Here is a 19146-nt window from a genome sequence, read left to right on the forward strand (position 1 = left end):
TTTTCGTAACACATACATCAATTGCCAAGGATCATTATCAACTAATGACCCAAGGTCATCACTCAATCCAAAATTTCAAACAAAACCTAAATCAGTAAAGGTTACTATTTGCTTTTATGAATTAATTATTTAATTCAAAGTTATGAAATAAATCAACTTATTCTAATTGAGCTCAAAATTTTAGTAAATGTTCATTACATGATAAGTAAGTGGCAAAACAAATTTCATAATTTTTGGACAATTAAATAAGCCTAGAAAAATCATGGAAATCCATTTATTAATAAATTGAGCAATTTTTATCACATTCAAAAAGTGCTGAAAAACAATATTTCATATTTTTCTTAAATACTATACATTACAGAGGAGTCACACAAAAATTTTCATAATTTTTGGAGCTCTAAATAAATCTACACAAAAATAACAAATTACATCACTATTCATTCAAATATGAAAATAGAAAAATTCCATTTGAACGTTGAGTCACTGACAACCCGACCCCACCTGTCATCCCTAACCTCGCGCGCTGACCACGGCAACGACGACGCTGACCAGCGATATCTTGACGACGGCGAGACCAACGGTGATGGCCAAAGCACCAAAACACTCCCCTCGACTAGGCGCATCGATCTAGGGCACAAGTGGGACTAGCTATGGACTGGACCGAGCATTACGCCGGCCATGGCGGGCACAACGGCACGGCAGCGCTACGCCGACGATGCAAGCACGGTAGAGGTTAAACGCTTAGCATAGAAGGGTTCAGCACCTCACCTCGAACACGAGTGAGCAACGAGCAGAGTCGGAGGAGCAACGAAGAGGCTAGTCGACGTTCCGAGCAAGCACGGCGGAGCAGATCATCGTCGATGGCGATGCTCTGGTGGCTGTGATGGTCAAAATGAGAAATCAATGAGTCATGGAGTACCACAGCATCGTGGTGAAGCTGAAGCAAGACTCAGTAGGGGTAGAGGATCACCGTAACACGCTGGCCACGGAGAGGCACGCTCGACGGAGATGTTGCCGGCCGTGGGGAAGAAACATGACGCGCGGCGAAATTTGGCGAAGTCAGACGACTACGACCGGTTGGATGGGTGCGCAGGGAAGGGGCGAAGCTGTTGAGCACTTTGTTGTGATGACACAGGCGCTGGTTCGATGACGAGGGCTCAACGGAGCTGCGGCAATGGCGCCGGGAAAACAGAGGAAGGGAAACGGCGAAGAACGGCGACGGCTTAGGCCTTAAGGAGCGGCCAGAAGCGCAAGGAAGCCATGCAGGAGCCTTTCCCACCCTAGCGCAAAGCCGAGGACGTCCATGCACGCATCTAGAAGCGAACCGAAGGTCGCCGGCGGTGTAGCTACGGCGGTGAACACTGTTCACAGTATTTACAAGATTGCCATTCATCAAAATTCACAAATTACTCTCAAATTTTCAGAACAACTCAAAAATCTCCAAAAATAAAAGTTGTTCAAAATCAAAAGTTCTACAACTTTGATTTTATAACCACCCCCAAATTCGGTCTAGATTTTGAAATGAACTTTTGAATTCGAATAGGGGAAATTTAACGAATTACGCCTTTTTGAATTACTCCAAATTTTTCTAAACAACTTGGAAAACTCCAAAAATAAACTTTGTATAACTTGTCAAGCTCCACACTTTTGCTTTAAGGCTCAACCCCAAAATATGCTTAGATTTTGAAATGAGTTTTCAGGGTAGGATTTAAATATTGAAAATCAGGGTTTTCATAATTTCAAATCAATACAAAGGTTTCAAACTTGATTCAAACAATACCAAACAATACTTACCACACAAATATAAACTTGTTTTAGTGTGTGCATCTCAAAGTTTTCACCAAATGCCAAATGCTTTGCAATGCATATGATGATATGTCAGGTTTTAGTACTTAAACACTCGAGGTGTTACAGTTGATCTCCTAAGCATAATGGAATGGGCGACAGTGAAGGCCTGGGTGATCCCGAGGCAAAAGGCGCTCTCCTCAAGCTGGCCCACGTGCACCGTGATACCAGCAGCACGGACTGCAAGGGAACCAGCCCCCTCCTCTTACGTCACTCGCAGGTTGACACAGACCGCCAGGACAGTGGAAGACAGGCGATCATACTCATCACCTTCGACTTGAAGAAGCCCCCGCGCCTCGGCGAGATCGGCGCACAGACCAGCATAAACTTCCTCGACATCCAGCCGTCGGGCCACCTCGACTCCAAGATCCGCCCGGCGTGCCTTGGCCTCCCGACGCGCTTTGTCGCGCTCTCGGATGGCCCGATCGACCACCACGGCATCCTGGTTCGCCTTCTCTTGCAACGTCGTGGACCTCACCTCAGCCTTCAGCTTGAGGTCCCGCTCCGTCTGTAGCTTCACTAGGAGCTCGCCGGCCCTAAATAAAATTCCCACGAACAGAATACCACGTTTTCCTTAAAAAAATCCAGTTGACAAAAAACCAAGTCTTACGGCCTTACCCGCGAAGGGTCCGATACTACCCCCCGGGGCGACTCTACTCGAATCACCTAGGGGCTCGGGGGCTACACCTATCGGGTGCGCTCGCGCGCACCCTCTGGCAAATTGACTCCGACGAAATCGAATACATCCCCCGGATGACTCTACCCGAATCACCCAAGGGCTCGGGAGCTACTGTCAGGGATCTAATACTGGGGTACCCAAGGAGATGAAACTAATAACCATTGAATGTTAAAAACTTCTGGACGGACAAGGGCACCACTACATTCCTTGCCCGAATGATGGGAGTTTGGTTCCACCTCGCCCGACGCCTTTGGGCTAGCTCCACCTCGCTCGAGGGATAAGGGCCAGCTCTGCCTCACCTGAGAGCTTAGGGATTGACTCTGCCTCGCCCGACCCCTGAGGGACGGGCTCGGTCTCGCCCGAGGGACGCCCACAACACTACTTCTTGCTCTAACCCCGCGATTCCAACCTCGTGACCAGGGCTCGCGGGAAGCCTGCTCACCGCTCTTCTCCGACCGGCGCACTGAGGGCCGACTAGAGCCATCCGACCAGGGGCTCCCCATTCAGAGGAAACCAGAAGACATGCGGAGAAAGGCAAGGCATGGCTCATAAGTCAAAACCACTATACCAGAGTCCATACCCTGCGCCCCAATAGGAAAAGTACTGCTAGGGAACAATGGGATGGATGCTTTAGACCCATCTAGGCATAGCAGAGCCTAAATAGTGTTGTGGGCGCATGCTCTTCGCCCTACAGAGTTGTGGGCGCCGCCTTCAGCCCTCGGGCACTGAACCTGACGTAGACATACGACAACCACTATGGTCCAGAAAAAGACTCGCGTCCTCCACAAATGACGGATATGCTATCACCACGATATGGTCCCAAGGGAGCGGCACCCGCTTCATGGCCCCTCGGGTCCACTAGATCGGAGTATTCGCTTCAGCCTCCGGACACCCCCTCCGATCAAAAGGCTTTGCCCACAGCACTGCTTCCTGCTCTGACCCCGTGACTCTGACCCCGCGATCGGGGCTCGCGGGAAGCCTGCTCACCGCTCTTCTCCGACCGGCGCACTGAGGGCCGACTGGCGCCATCCGACCGGAGGCTCCCTGTTCGGAGGGAACCAGAAGACATGCGGAGAAAGGCAAGGCATGGCTCATAAGTCAAAACCACTGTACCAAAGTCCATACCCTGCACAGGGCAGTACTCAGTAGCCATCCTGACATTCTACAGTGGCATCAACAATATTGTAGGTGCTTATAATCCTTTCGCATCGACCAGAATGGACAACACGGCTTGGTAGACGTGAACAACAAGGCTAGGTAGCGTACGCATCCAAGCCCTCTCTCTTGTAAAGCCGCCCCTTCATCTATAAAAGGGGATGTGCTTCCCCCATGGTAGAGGAGGCTGGAGGAACAACACACATCACACACAGTCAAGCGGATACCGAGCTCTTGGCATCCTTTCGACCCTTCCATCAGAGACTTGGGACCAGTCCCTCTCTCGATCATTTGTACCCCCTACTATGAACTTTTTTTGGTGCTAATAACATGAGAAGCAACAGATTGGACGTAGGGACATTCGGCCTGAACCAGTATAAATCTTGTGTCCTTTAGCGCACCATCGGGGCCTAACGCGCATCACTATAAATTTACTTGCCGGTGCTTGTACAAAACACCAACACAGCTCCTCTAGAGCGAACCCTCTGGTAGTAGAGGGGGTAGGTGACATGGATGCAGAGGCCTACCCCATCACCACATCTACTAAGGATGCCTCGGGTGCACCCTCTTTTGTCTGCCCTGCCATAGGTGCGGCCACCCGCACGGATGATGGCTTCGGCTACGCCGCTTTCGCCTATGACATCGTGGCCACACCTGTCTGTGCCACGCCTACCATTTGTGCCCTGGACACACCCTCCTCCATCTGCTCTCTTGTGGACGCAGCCATCGGCTGTGCCCCCTGATTGACGCCATGGCCACCCCAACGCCACTCCTGCTCAGCTTCGGCGTGGCGCCAGCTGGCTCCTAGCACGTCTGCCAGAGGAGGCTCTTCGTCGGCGCATGCCTTAGGAGAGTCCCACATCCTTTGACGCTGCAAAGGACATGATGGTTAGTTTGTGGCAAAAATTCGTTAGAACAAAAGGATGAAAAAACTTCTGCTGACCCCGACACCATCAGACGATGACATTTTGGGGCTGGCCCGCCTGACCCTAGCTGCTCCTCATCGGCATGTTGCCGCTTCAAGCCCTCCCTCTGCTCGGAGGGTCTGGATGGAGTGGGGTGATCAGTTCCCCCTACTTTGGGGGTGCCACAAGAGGGCCAAACAGGGCAGGGTGGCTTGACTCCGTCGGCTCCGAGGGCGCGTCCTCCCCTTCCTACCTCAGGGCATGCCACGGGAAAGGCCCCGCCTATAGCAAAGATGGATCATCGTCCCTGCTGCCCAAGCTCATCCCATTAGATGGGCAACTAGAAGCCATCCCCGTCGCCCAGCTCGTGCCATTGAACGGGCGACCCGGAACCATCGCCTTCTTCTTCTTCTTCTTCTTCTTCTTCTTCTTCCTCTTCCTCCGCCGAACCCTACCACCGCTTTCCTCGGTTTAGCCTTGCCCACTGCTTCGCTCACTGCCTCACCTCCTTGTCATCCTTATCCTTCTTCCTCCACTCATCTACGGCATGGTTTGCCGCCCTCACGGCCACGTGCTCCGGTAGCGGCGCGATGGAGGCCTAAAAGCCCAAGTCCGTCGGTAGCTCGATAAAGACTGGCTCTACCCACTTCGTGGGATGTCCCAAAATTGGCAACACGGCATCAGACTCCTCTGTCACCTCCTTGATGCATAGTGTGACCTCGCTATCACGGAGCGGCCCTTGGCGAGCGCTGTCCCGTCGAATGGCACAATTCCCTCATGGCTATACACATAAGAGTAGAGGATGTTCTATACCCGATTCGTCAAGCCACTCTTACACCAATAAAGGTAACCACTAACAAGCTAGAAAAGGTCCTCATACTAAGCAAAAGCCAGAGCCATATAGACCTCACAGCTATACTATAAGTCCTGAATGTTCGCTTACAGATAAGTCCTTAGGGAGAGGAATCTGAAGCATTTAGAAAGTAGCTAAATACTCTAGCCCCCTATTTCCAAGTTGCTAAAAGTCATATTTTAATGGTTATTGCATATACCATTAGTCAAGTTACAAGATCATGGTTTAATTGAGCACTAGCAAAGCTACCCAATACATATCCCATAGGAGACAAGGTATAAGTTCAATTCTAGGGATTCTCTATCAAGGTGACACATGCAACATGAATTAAATGTATTAAAGTTGATAGGAAACAAGGATGATCTCATGCTATACTTGCCTTGAACAAAGTGCTCCTACTGATCCTGCTCATCAATGTAATACTCTTGGTCACCCACGAATTGCTCACCTTCTATACTCGATAATCATAGCAACATACAAGCATGCAGAAGCAATCATGCATAGCAAACAAAAGCTATAGAATAGAACAGTACACCAACAACATAAAATCAATATGAAAAGTTTGTAAAACAAATTTACGTCTTGCTATGAACACACAGACGCGAAGATCACGAAAATCGGAGCTAAAATGAAGAAGTTATGCACTAAACAAGATTTCCTTTATTAAAATAATAGATTAAATCTAACCTCGAATTTCAAAAGTTGAAAACATACTTAACAGTAATATGAACATGTAGATTACTCAATTACGAACCTAACACAACTTGAACTAATTAAATCGGAGTTAAAACAAAGATTTTGTGGCCTACATAAGGTAGTGGCAGTTTTGTAAATAGATGAAACTTAATTTCCGAATTGAAAATAATTAAAACCTGATTTTAAATTTGCCTAAGGACTGCGGATACAATTTAAAGAAAAGGAAGGGGCTCTTTAGAATAAAAGCAGGAACGACGGGTTGAGATCCAAATAATTATAAGAGCCTTTTTGCAAAACGACAGGCGATGGGGTATCTTAAGATCTGGACCGTTGGATTGGAATTGGACGACGTAGATCAGATCAGAGGGGAGGGGAAACGGCCGCCGAGGACGGTGGCGAACCCTGACGACGGCGCCATGGCCAAAGGCGGGCGACGCGTATGAAACATGGTCTATGGAACACATATTCACAAGCCAAAGACATCGGGAGATAGAGGAGAGCAAGGCGAACTCGACTAAGTAGCTAACCATGGCATGAAGAGAACGGGAGCAGCGTGGTATTTGGCGAGGTGGGCAGTGATGGCGGTGGTGCTAGGGTTGCGGCGGCTGGTGCAATGCGAGGGCGGCGGCTAGCGCTTTAGGGTCAGGTGAGGGCGGCGCAACGCAGGGGCGCTATTTATGGGCGGGTTTGGCATGAGGGTCACGGTAGGACGTGGCGTAGAGGAGATAGACTCGGCGACGATGGCAGTGTCCGTGCCGGACACACATGGGAGGAAGGGGATAACCTTGACTTGCGGGCCCGACGTGTCAGAGACAGGCGAGAGGGAGCGGGAGAGGAACGGCGCGGGCGGGAGACTGGGTTGCCAGTTGGGCCGCTGCAGGAGAGAGCAAGAGTGAGGCGGGCCACACAAGCGAAGCTGGCCGGCAAGAGCTGGGCCAACAGGCTGAAAACAAGTGAGGGAGAAAAATCCTTTCTCTTTTTCTTTTCTAATTTTCCAAACCAACTTTGAAATACAAATTCAAATCAATTTGACGTTTGATTTCAAACCACACAATTCAAAAATAATATGCAGTAGCATGAATGCATAGACTTGTATGTAGACCTATATTTGATTTTAATTTTAACAAAGTTATTATTTTTCTAAATTTCAATGCTCACAAAATGCATAATTAAATCATTTTCTCCTATTTTAAAACCATGCAAATTTTAGGGTGTTACAATTGTAGACCCCTTAAAATGAATCTCATCCCTGAGATTCAGACGATGCTTACTCAAAAAGCTACGGGTATGTTTTCCTTAGATCCTCTTCTCTTTCCCATGTAGCCTCATCTTCTGTATACTGATTCCACTGAACCTTACACATCTTTATAACTCGGCTCCTTATAACCCTTTCTGCCGTCTCCAAAATCTTTATCAGGAACTCCTCATATGTAAGATCTCCCTTAACTATAAGCTTGACTAACAGTATCTACTCCTCAGGTACACGCAAACACTTCTTTAATTAAGACACATGGAACACATCATGTACACTTGACAAACTCTCAGGGCAATTCCAACTGATAAGCTACTTCACCACACCTCTCTAAAATCTTGAAAGGTCCAATATACCTCGGTGCTAACTTTCCTTTCATGTTAAACAATCTCACACTTCTCATAGGTGATACTTTTAGGTAAACATAATCCCCTATTTTAAAAACCAATTCTCTTCTCCGAGTGTTAGAATAACTCTTCTGTTGAGACTGTGCCACTCTCAAGTTATCTCTAGTCATCCTTACTTGCACTTCTGTGTCTCTTAAAACTTCTGGTCCGAACACTTGAGTTTCTCCCGTTTGATTCCAAAACAACAGGGTTCTACACTTTCATCCATACAAAGCTTTGAAAGGTGCCATATGGAGACTCTTCTGATAACTATTGTTATACGAGAACTCTGCATAAGGCAAACTCTTGTCCCAACTTGTACCATACTGCAACGCACAAGCTCTCAACATGTCCTCTAAAATCTAATTAGTTCTCTCAGTTTGCCCATCGGTCTGAGGATGATAAGCTATACTAAAATTCAACTTTGTTCCCAACGAACTATGTACTTGTTGCAAAAAATGATACATAAATTGAGTACCTCGATCGGACACAATTTTCTTGGGAACTCCATGTAGACACACTATCCTCTCCATATATAATTGGGCCAACTTCGGTCCTTTATAATGAGTCTTGACTGGTATAAAGTGAGCAACTTTAGTTAACCGATCCACTATCATCCAAATTGAATCATAACCTCTCTGAGTGCATGGTAACCCCACAATAAAATCCATACCAACTTCTTCCCACTTCCACTTAGGTATCTTTATTGGTTGTAGCAATCTTGTAGGCCTTTGATGTTCCGCTTTGACTCTCTGACATGTATCACATATAGCAACATACTCAGCAACATCTCTCTTCAGTCCATACCACCAATACTTCCCTTTTAGATCCAAGTACGTCTTGGTACTCCCGGGATGTATAGAGTAAGCAGACTCATGTGCCTCACGTAGAATTGCATCCCGTATAGCCTTATTCTTAGGCACACATAGTCTTTTCTAAACCACAGAGTTCCATTATCATCCATATGAAAACCTGGTGCCTTGCCAATCACTATGTTCTCCGCTATCTCTTTCAACTTCGCATCTAGTAACTGGCCCTTACATATTTCTTGCTCTAGTGTGGGTTCTATCACCAACTCCACTGCATTAGTGACAAAGCCCAAGTTCAGTTGCTCAAATTCTACACACAACTCACTTGACATAGCTGCCACTTGCACCTCCTTGGCGTAACTCTTCCTAGTAAGAGCATCGGCAACAACATTCGCCTTTCCAGGTTGATAGTGTACCTCTAGATCATAATCTTTAATCAACTCTAACCATCAACGCTGTCTCACATTTAGATCTGTCTGAGTGAAAATGTACTTCAGACTCTTGTGATTAGTGTAGATACCACTCTTATGCCCAATAAGATAGTGCCTCCATATTTTCAGAGCATAAACCATTGCTGCTAACTCCAAATAATGAGTAGGATAGTTTAGCTCATGCTTTCTCAGTTGTCGGGATACATATGCCACTACTCTTCCTTCTTACATAAGAACACATCCGAGACCTTGACGAGACATATCACAATAGATAGAAAAGTTCTTGCTTAAATCTGGCAAAACCAACACTGGGGCGGTAGTCAACCTCTTCTTCAATTCTTCAAAGTTAGCCTGGCACTTCTCGGACCATACAAACTTAGCATTTTTCTCCAACAGAGCTGTAATAGGCTTGGCAAGTTTAGAGAAACCTTCTATGAACCTTCTGTAGTATCCAGCCAATCCCAAGAAACTTCGAATCTCTCCCACATCGGTTGGTGGTTTCAAATTCAACACATCTCTCACCTTGCTTGGATCTACTGTTATTCCACCATTAGAGACAACATGGCCTAGGAAAGAAACTTCCTTCAACCAAAACTCACATTTGCTTCGCTTAGCATACAACTTGTGTTTCCTGAGCTTCTGTAAGACCAACCTTAGATGTTCAACGTGTTCTTCTTCTATTTTGGAGAATACCATTATATCATTGATAAATACCACCATAAACTTATCCAAAAACTCCATGAACACCTTATTCATCAAGTACATAAAGTATGTAGGTGCATTGGTCAAACCGAAGGACATAATGGTGTACTCATACAAACCATACCTCATAGTAAAAGCTGTCTTGGGTATGTTAGTTGCACGAATCTTCAACTGATGATAACCAGAACGAATATCAATCTTAGAGAAAACACAAGCACCTCTCAACTGATCAAACAAGTCATCAATTCTAGGTAGCAGGTACTTGTTCTTGATAGTAACCTCATTTAGTGAGTGATAATCAACACACATCCTCTAGGTACCATCCTTCTTGTTGACAAATATAATCGGTTCTCCCCAAGGTGACGAACTAGGACGAATGAAACCATTCTCCTGTAACTCCTTTATTTGTTTCTTAAGTTCCTCTAGTTCATTAACCCCCATTCTATATGGACTCTTAGCTATAGGTGTAGTTCTAGGTAATAATTCAATAATAAACTCAATGTCACCGTCAGGTGGCATACCTAGCAAGTCATCGGGAAACACATATGAAAACTCATCCACTACTAGGTCCTCTTTGTTGACACGATCATCAAGCTGGTTCACTATGGCTATCGGCTGCTTCTGCACCACAACATCAACACTGATCCTATCCCCATTCAGTGTGGTCACAACAACTACCTTCTCCTTATACTGAATCACTGCTTGTTGTTGCATCATCCAATCCATATCTAGAATCACATCAATATCAGATGTTCTCAACACAATGGGACTCACTTTGAACTCTACCTTCCTTAAGGATAGACTAGTCGGAAGACAACAATAAGAAGCTTGCATACTACCTCCTGGTGAGTTTGCTAATATAGGATCTTTCATGGCACATAAGGGTATGATATGGTTTCTAACAAATGCTTGTGATATGAATGAATGTGAAGCTCCAGAATAAAAAAGAACAGTGATTGGAGTGGAATTGACATCAAACGTACCAAGCATGACTTCTGGTTCCGCATGCATAGTCTCTGTAGACACATGGTTCACCTTTCCCATGTTGGGTGCTGGCTTTTGAGGCATTCCCTTCTGATTACTATGCTGACCCTGGGGTATTAGCTGATTCTGCTTCCTAGGGCAATGGTTAGCATAATGCCCAACTTCTCCACAATGATAGCATATGTTGGGGGTACTAGGTGCGCTGGTCTTTATGGGAGTGTTGTTGGGTGTTCCCTATTGTGGTGCCTGCTGGCCACTCTGCTACTGGGGATGTTGATTGACATTCTGCTGCTGGTATGGTGGACGTTGCTGGTTCTGGTTGCGATTCCATTGATTAGGTGGTCCCTGGTACCTTTGCTGAAAGCCCTGCTGAGGATTGGTGCATGGACGAGTATTGCTTCCAGAGGCCTATCCCTGAAGCCTCCTCTTCTTAGCCTCCATCTCTTTGCGCTTATTGTCAATAACAATAGCATGATTCACCAGCGTCTAGAAATTGGGGAATGTATTGGATATAAGCTGGAGTTGCAGACCATCATACAGACCCTTGAGAAAATGGCGTTGCTTATCAGCATCATCAGCCACCTCATTCGGAGCGTAACGTGACAACTGAGCAAATTTGTCACGATACTCAGCTACGGACATAGATCCCTGTTTCAGAGCTCTGAATTCCTCCTGCTTGAGCTCTATCAATCCTTCAGGTATGTGGTAGGATCTAAAATTCTCTCTAAATTCCTACCAGGTGACAGGAGGAGCATTAGTGGGACGTCCATACTCAAATGCCTCCCACCAATCTTGAGCTTCTCCGTAGAGTTGTCCTGACACGTACAACACCTTCTGCTGATCATCGCACTGCGCTATGTTGAGTTGCTTTTCCACTGCACGAAGCCAATCATCTGCTTCCAGTGGATTAGTGGCATGAGAACACACCAGGGATGGCCCTTCAAGAATTCACCATGCTTGTCACGCGGTGCTCCACCAATTGGTTGATTCTGCTGATTCTACACCAGAGCCTGCATAAGCTGTGTCTGCACTACCAGAAGCTACTCAATAGTTGGTGGCGGTGGTGGTGGTGGATGTGGGGGAACACCTCCATGACCCCGGCCTCTTCCTCTTCTAGACATCTGACATCCAACATAAATATTCAAAATTTAGAGATTTCCATGTTATAGACACTTATATGGATATAGAATACATTCTAAAAATTTTCTGAACGAGTTTCAACATCAGCAGCTTGGTAAAACAGTCATATATTGAGTTCCAGATATCCCAAAAGAGAAGTGCTTTACATGGTTGGAAAGCTTAAGAAATTATCTACAACTTTCATTCAGATCACATGCCCAAATTCTGTCGTTAGGTTACTCAAAAATAGGATACAACCGAAATTATCCCAGATTCTAGACTGCACAAAAACTTCAACTTAAAACAGCTATATCTTACAAACCAGATCAGGAATAGGGGTGATTATAGAGGCATTGGAAAGATACTTAAGTCTAGTTGTTCGCATAAAAAATTTATAATTTTTGGTCTAGTAGATTTAGATTGACATTGAGATAAGGGTAGACTGCTCCAAAAAACAGATCCAAGAGAGCATGATGTACCAAACCCAACTACTTATTTATTGACTCAAACTTTAATATTCTTAACTATGGAACTTGCGGACGCGCCCACAAAGTTCCAGCACTCATTACAAAAATCTAACTCACACATAAACATAATAACAATCTAACTAGGCACACCAAAGATCACACCGCACTACTAGACTCGACTTGACTCAACTTGACCCGTGCTACTAACGTCTTATTACATAGAAAGCACTACAACACCTATGGGCGAAATTTATGGGGAAGCTCATCGTAGATCCTTGGCAGATTGAGGCACACCCTTTGTTCATCTATCACTTGTCGGTATCTCTTAAGGGTCACCTCCTGTGCCTTCAGTTGATCTTCCAGCCGTCGATTCTTATCTACTAATTCGTGGGCATAGTGCACCTTCACTTGGGTAGTGGGATCTGTGCCTTCAGGGTCTATTATTGCCCATCCCAAGTCAGGGTGTTGGCAAGGAAGGAAGCGATATCGATCTTCCTTCATATCATCAAAGCGACAACCACGGAGACCCATGCAGGCTACAGCGGCTGCATCTTCTATGCTATCTTCCATGGTGGCACAGTGAGCGTGATGCGCATAGTTCGAGTCCAGCTGGTATGCTTCCTTCTCTCCATCCCGGATGGAGATGCATGCCCTGGTCTTCCAATAAGTGTCCTCCAGAGGGTGCGTATGCTCATTGCAGACGTACTCCACAACTGCGTCCCAATCAGCATAGTAGGTCTGAAGAATCCCCATAAGTCGGTGGTACGAAATGGAGGATTCACACCTCGGCTTGTACTAGATCTTTGTAGTCCATCCCATGGTAGGGGTAGGCTGATCTTCTTGAACGACCTCCTCCTCCTCCTCATCATTAGACAATACAACGACCTCCACTTCTTCGAATTCTTCTTCTTCGGGCTCTTCCTGGAATGGCTCAGGTGTAGGTGCAGGTGCTAGCGAGTCAACTTCTTGCTCATGGGGTTCCTCCTCCTCACGTGGCTCCATGGAATCATACAAGCCATGAGGCGGGTACTAGCCTTCGGTGCTGATGCGAGCGGTCTTATTGGCACGAGGCATCTACAGAATTAGATCTAGTCAGATTAGAAGCAAACATTTTTATAACAGAGTGAGGCAAAAGAAGTATAAAACTTTAACAAATAACAAAGGTGAGATGGGAAGCATGAAATGAGTGAAGCAAAAGAAGCTAAAATGACCATTGCTAACTAGGCTTGCGTCCTACAGTCAACACGGCTCTGATACCAATCTGTCACACCTAATTTTAAGGATAAAATGGGATGCAAAATCTTATGTGCACCCAGAGATCAGTCACACACATAAGCCGATAAATTATAAATAGTATCATCACAAGTGTTTATTACATCACAAATAATAAGACATAGTCTTCACATAAATGTAGCAGAAGTATAAAGAAAAATCTCCCGCGGAAGCTCTATATCATAGGGACATCAACTGGTTGACCACAAATCTAGTAATCCTCAGGAAAGTCGTCATTACCAAAGCCATCTGTTATCCATCCGGGATTTTTATCCAAATAATGAAAATAAACAAGCGTAAGTACATGTCGTACTCAACAAGTGTAACATGGGGTTCATAAGGCTCAAAAGGCTTGACACTGTTTAACAACATTCAGCTTTTAGTTGTCACAATTTTAGCATAAGAGTAGCAACAAATTGTTTCAATCCCAAAGTAAAACACATGATCAATGCAAACAAGAATAATGAATAGCATAAACCGATAATTCTTAGTGATCATCTATTCCATAAAGATCCAAGGCCGCTCATGACCATGAGCACAACTGATATACCAGTTTTACCCTTTGCAGAGGTTGTACACTTTCACTATGAGTCGTGATACCCATATGCCCGGATTAATTACTCTCAAAACACTTCCAAACTGAGCAAGCAGGGGTCACTATGAAGCCTTTCAAAGGATCATCTAACAAGTTAGGGCCATTAGATTCACTCAGCAAACAGATATAGGAATCCCCTGTCGAATGGCACAATTCCCTCATGGCTATACACATAAGACTAGAGGCTGTCCTATACCCGATTCGTTAAGCCATTCTTACGTCAATAAAGGTAACCACTAACAAGCTAGAAAATGTCCTTATACTGAGCTAAAGCTAGAGCCATGTAGCCCTCACAGCTGTACTATAAGTCCCGGATGTTCACTTACAGATAAGTCTTTAGGGAGAGGAATCTGAAGCATTTAGAAAGTAGCTAAATACTAGAGCCTCCTGTTTCCAAGTTGCTAAAAGTCATATTTTAATGTTTATTGCATATACCATTAGTCAAGTTACAAGATCATGGTTTAATTGAGCACTAGCAAAGCTACCCAATGCATATCCCATAGGAGACAAGGTATAAGTTCAATTCTAGGGATTCCCTATCAAGGTGACACATGCAACATGAATTAAATGTATTAAAGTTGATTGGAAACAATGATGATCTCATGCTATACTTGCCTTGAACAAAGTGCTTCTGCTGATCCTGCTCGTCAAAGTAATACTCTTGGTCACCCACGAATTGCTCACCTTCTATACTCGATAATCACAGCAACATACAAGCATCCAGAAGCAATCATGCATAGCAAACAAAAGCTGTAGATTAGAATAGTACACCAACAACATAAAATCAAGATAAAAAGTTTGTAAAACAAATCTACGTCTTGTTACGAACACACAGACGCGAAGATCACGAAAATCGGAGCTAAAACGAAGAAGTTATGTACTAAACAAGATTTTCTTTATTAAAATAATAGATTAAATCTAACCTCGAATTTCAAAAGTTGAAAACATACTTAACAGTAATATGAACATGTAGATTACTCAATTATAAACCTAACGCAACTTGAACTGATCAAATCGGAGTTAAAACGAAGATTTTATGGCCTACAGAAGGTAGTGGCAGTTTTGTAAATAGATGAAACTTAATTTCTGAATTTAAAATAATTAAAACCTGATTTTAAATCTGCCTAAGGACTGTGGATACAATTTAAAGAAAAGGAAGGGGCTCTTTAGAATAAAAGCAGGGACGGCGGGTTGAGATCTAAATAATTATAAGGGCCTTTTTGCAAAACTACAGGCGAAGGGGTATCTTAAGATCTGGACCGTTGGATCGGAATCAGACGGCGCAGATTAGATCGAAGGGGAGGGGAAACGGCCGGCAAGGACGACGCGTATGAAACATGGTCTATGGAACACGGATTCACGAGCCGAAGACATCAAGAGAGAGGAGAGCAAGGCGAACTCGACTAAGTAGCTTATCGTGGCGTGAAGCGAATGGGAGCGACGTGGTGCTCGACGAGGCGGGCGGTGACAACGGCGGTGCTAGGGTTACGGCGGCTGGCGCAATGCAAGGGCGGCGGCTGTCGCTTTAGGGTCAGGTGAGGGCGGCGCAACACAGGGGCGCTATTTTATGGGTGGCTTCGGTGTGGGGGGTCACGCCAGGACACGGCGTAGAGGAGGTGGACTCGACGGTGACGGCAGTGTCCATGCCGGACGCACGCGGGAGGAAGGGGATAACCCTAACTCGTGGGTCCGGCGTGTCAGCGACAGGCGAGAGGGCACGGGAGAGGAAGGACGGGGGTGGGAGACTGGGCCGCCTGTTGGGCCGCTGCAGGAAAGAGCAGGATTGAGGCGGGCCACGCAAGCGAAGCTAGCCGACGGGAGCTGGGCCAACAGGACGAAAACAAGGGAGGGAGAAAAATCCTTTCTCTTTTTCTTTTCTAATTTTCCAAACCAACTTTTAAATACAAATTCAAATCAATTTAAAGTTTGATTTCAAACCAGACAATTCAAAAATAATATGCAGCAACATGAATGCATAGACATGTATGTAGACTTATATTTGATTTTAATTTTAACAAAGTTATTATTTTCTAAATTTCAATGCTCATAAAATACATAATTAAATTATTTTCTCCTATTTAAAAACCATGTAAATTTTAGGGTGTTACAGATGACCACAGGCGTTCTACTAGTAACAAACAAGACGACTAATAATACCCTAGCATTTTTTAGTAGTGCATGGTTTTTACGGCATGGCATCCGTCATAAATACTTATGCATTACTAGCTAGTGTAGCTCTCAACAAAACGTTAACCATTGTAGAAGGAATTGTCAGTTATTTTTTATTTGAATTGTGGATAAAGAATATATAACCACCAAGAAGCCGTCCATTGCAACAATCAAGTTAACTGTTTTATATGAAGTCGTAATATACTACTTCTATCTCTGAATAAATAGATTCCTAGAGTTGTCTTAAATCGACCTTTTTCAACTTTGACCGAATTTAAAAAAAAACATTAAGATTTATGGTATCAAAAAATTAGTATCATTAGATTTATCATATAATATATTTTCATAAGATGCTCATTTTATTTCATATATGTTGTTACTCTTTTATATAAAGTTAGTCAGGAATTGATTTATTTGGAGAGGTATGGAGTAGCAGTACACTATGATTATTAACCCGAGAAGCTAATTAAGACAGATGTAGCCAGGTTATTATACGGGACGGGACAGAAGAAGCAACGGAGCTATCAGCAAAACAAATGAATCGCCAGGAAAGCGTCACCAACCCGCGGAACCTGTTGGGGTTGGGGGCGCGCGACGAATCGTCAGGGCGAAACACGATGTGGCTGCCACCTGCCATGGATGCCTCCCTGCGATGCGGCCCTAATGTCGTGGCAACATTCACCTCGCTTTTATCAGCTGCATAGAGAGAAACAACGTACAGTCCATTCCTGTGGCGCTACCGATGCCCTTTGCTGCTGCTAGCAGCAGACGAGACGAACGGCTCCACCTGCAGACGAGTGGCGTTACCTCATCACAACAGCATGCTCGATCTAGTACTGTGATGTGCCACTGATGTGCCTTTCTGCTGTATAAATAGACCCGAGTGTCACTCCTGCTTGCCAAGCTACATCAGCAGCTGCAGCAAGAGTAATATAGCGTGGCAAGGGGCACAGAAGCAGCCTTAGTTAGTTAGCTGCTCGCCAGGGGACGACGGCGAAGCGGCAACGACCAATGGCGTCCTCCAAGCATGTGCTTCTCCTGGCCGCGGTCGCCGCCGTCGTGTGCCTCGCGTCGCTGGCCTCCGCCACGCAGTGGGTGGTCGGGGACGAATGCGGCTGGAGGGCCAAGTTCAACCAGACCGGCTGGGCAGACGGCAAGACGTTCGTGGTCGGCGACACCCTGCGTACGCACGAGACGATCGACAATAACACCGTCACTATATATATATATATATATATCATTGGACTTAACCCCATTATTGTTTCGCAGTGTTCAAGTACCCCAAGGGGAAACACACGGTGGTCCAGGTCGGCGAGGAAGACTTCGCTACGTGCAACCATGACGACGACGACAACCAGCTCGGGGCCTGGTGCTCCGGCCACGACGTCATGCGGCTCGAAAAGCCCGGCAAGATGTGGTTCATCTGCACCAAGCGCAACCACTGCCTCAAGGGCATGAAGCTCGCCATCGACGTGGTCGACGACGACGACGTCGCCCCACCCCCACCGCCGGTGATCACGTTCCCGTTCCCAGGAGCTGCCCCGCCCCCACCTCCGTTCAGTTGGCCGGGAAGCCCGCCCCCACCTCCGTTCGGTTGGCCGTTCCCAGGAACCGCCCTGCCCCCACCGCCGCCGAAGTCTGCGGCCGTGAGGAACCTGGTCAGCGGCGCGGTGGCCACGGCGGCAGCAGCCGTGGTCGCGGCCGCACTCGCGTTCTAGAGCCGCCCTCTCCCTACCTGCTGTGACCGTGCACGCATATGCAAGCGTTGCAGCATTGTTACTTGGGGCTTGTTTGGTTCGTGACCAAAATTTACCATGCCAAAGTTTTGACGTTCCAAAGTTGGGTAAAAAAAGCTGCTAAAGATTTGGCAAGTCAAATGTGAAAAGTTGACAAGTTTTGGTAGACAACCAAATACTAGCTAAAATCATGGCTTGTCAAATCCTTAGTTTGGTAAATTTTGGTGATGAACCAATCAGGCACTTGCATTGCATGACTTCGTTTCCAGTGTGGTGGGAGGAGCACTGTTTTCGGTTTGGATTTGTTTACTGCTGCTGTTCGTGCTTGGACTAGGCAGCATTAGCAAGAGAGTTTAGAGCTATATTTATGTATCAGGGGCCTGCCTAGTCGTGTGTCTCACTCAAGGGTGATCTTTTTTTTTTTTTTTGCGAATGTGTTTCAGGTGATCTGAGTTTGTCAGTCTGCTATATTGCCGGTCGGCATTAAAAAATCCATTCTAATAAAGTTTAACTCTTCCTGATTTATTGACCACAGATATAAAATCAGAGTGTGCGTGCGCTTGTGCAGTGAATACTGTCTCAATTCCAAGTTATAAGTCATTTTGGCTTTTCTAAATTTATAGTTTTTACTATACACTTAGATATATGTGATATATATATATATATATATATATATATATATATATATATATATATATATATATATATATATATATATATATATATATATATATATATATATATATAGAAATGCCAAAATGTTTTAAATTTTTTGAATGGATTGACATTTCATATATGTTTTACGATCCATGTCCATTTCATAATCGAAGTCCATAGCAGGAGTAACTGCTACTATGTTAGTTCTGCTCCGCGGGCGATCGACAAGATATTAAATGCAAGTGTCGAATATATGTACAATTTAGTCACTGTAGGACATCATGAGTTGTAACAGGTGTCCAAGGACATAAATTTGGATCATATGGATCCTCGGAGCATCTCCAGCAGGGCCCTCAAACTAGCTAACCCCCTAAACTAAAATTTGAGGGCTTACACAAAAAAACACAATTCCAACAGGGCCTCTACTCAAGCCC

At 45.3% G+C, this 19146-nt stretch overlaps 1 protein-coding gene across 1 annotated transcript; it reads left to right on the forward strand.

Moving 5' to 3' along the window:
• Positions 1-17330: 17330 nt before the first annotated feature.
• On the forward strand, positions 17331-18037 carry LOC136543344 (blue copper protein 1a-like). The gene is made up of 2 exons (XM_066535818.1): positions 17331-17502; positions 17589-18037. The coding sequence occupies exons 1-2, from the start codon at positions 17331-17333 to the stop codon at positions 18035-18037; spliced, it is 621 nt and encodes a 206-aa protein (XP_066391915.1).
• Positions 18038-19146: the final 1109 nt, after the last annotated feature.

Source organism: Miscanthus floridulus, chromosome 3, assembly GCF_019320115.1.
Source record: "Miscanthus floridulus cultivar M001 chromosome 3, ASM1932011v1, whole genome shotgun sequence".
Taxonomy (NCBI): domain Eukaryota; kingdom Viridiplantae; phylum Streptophyta; class Magnoliopsida; order Poales; family Poaceae; genus Miscanthus; species Miscanthus floridulus.

Bases quoted from the DNA above. Each gene is read 5' to 3' on its own strand.
- LOC136543344 (XM_066535818.1), top strand. From the start codon at position 17,331: ATGGCGTCCTCCAAGCATGTGCTTCTCCTGGCCGCGGTCGCCGCCGTC. The intron at 17,503-17,588 runs GTACGCACGAGA...ATTGTTTCGCAG, and splicing joins CGTGGTCGGCGACACCCTGC to TGTTCAAGTACCCCAAGGGG.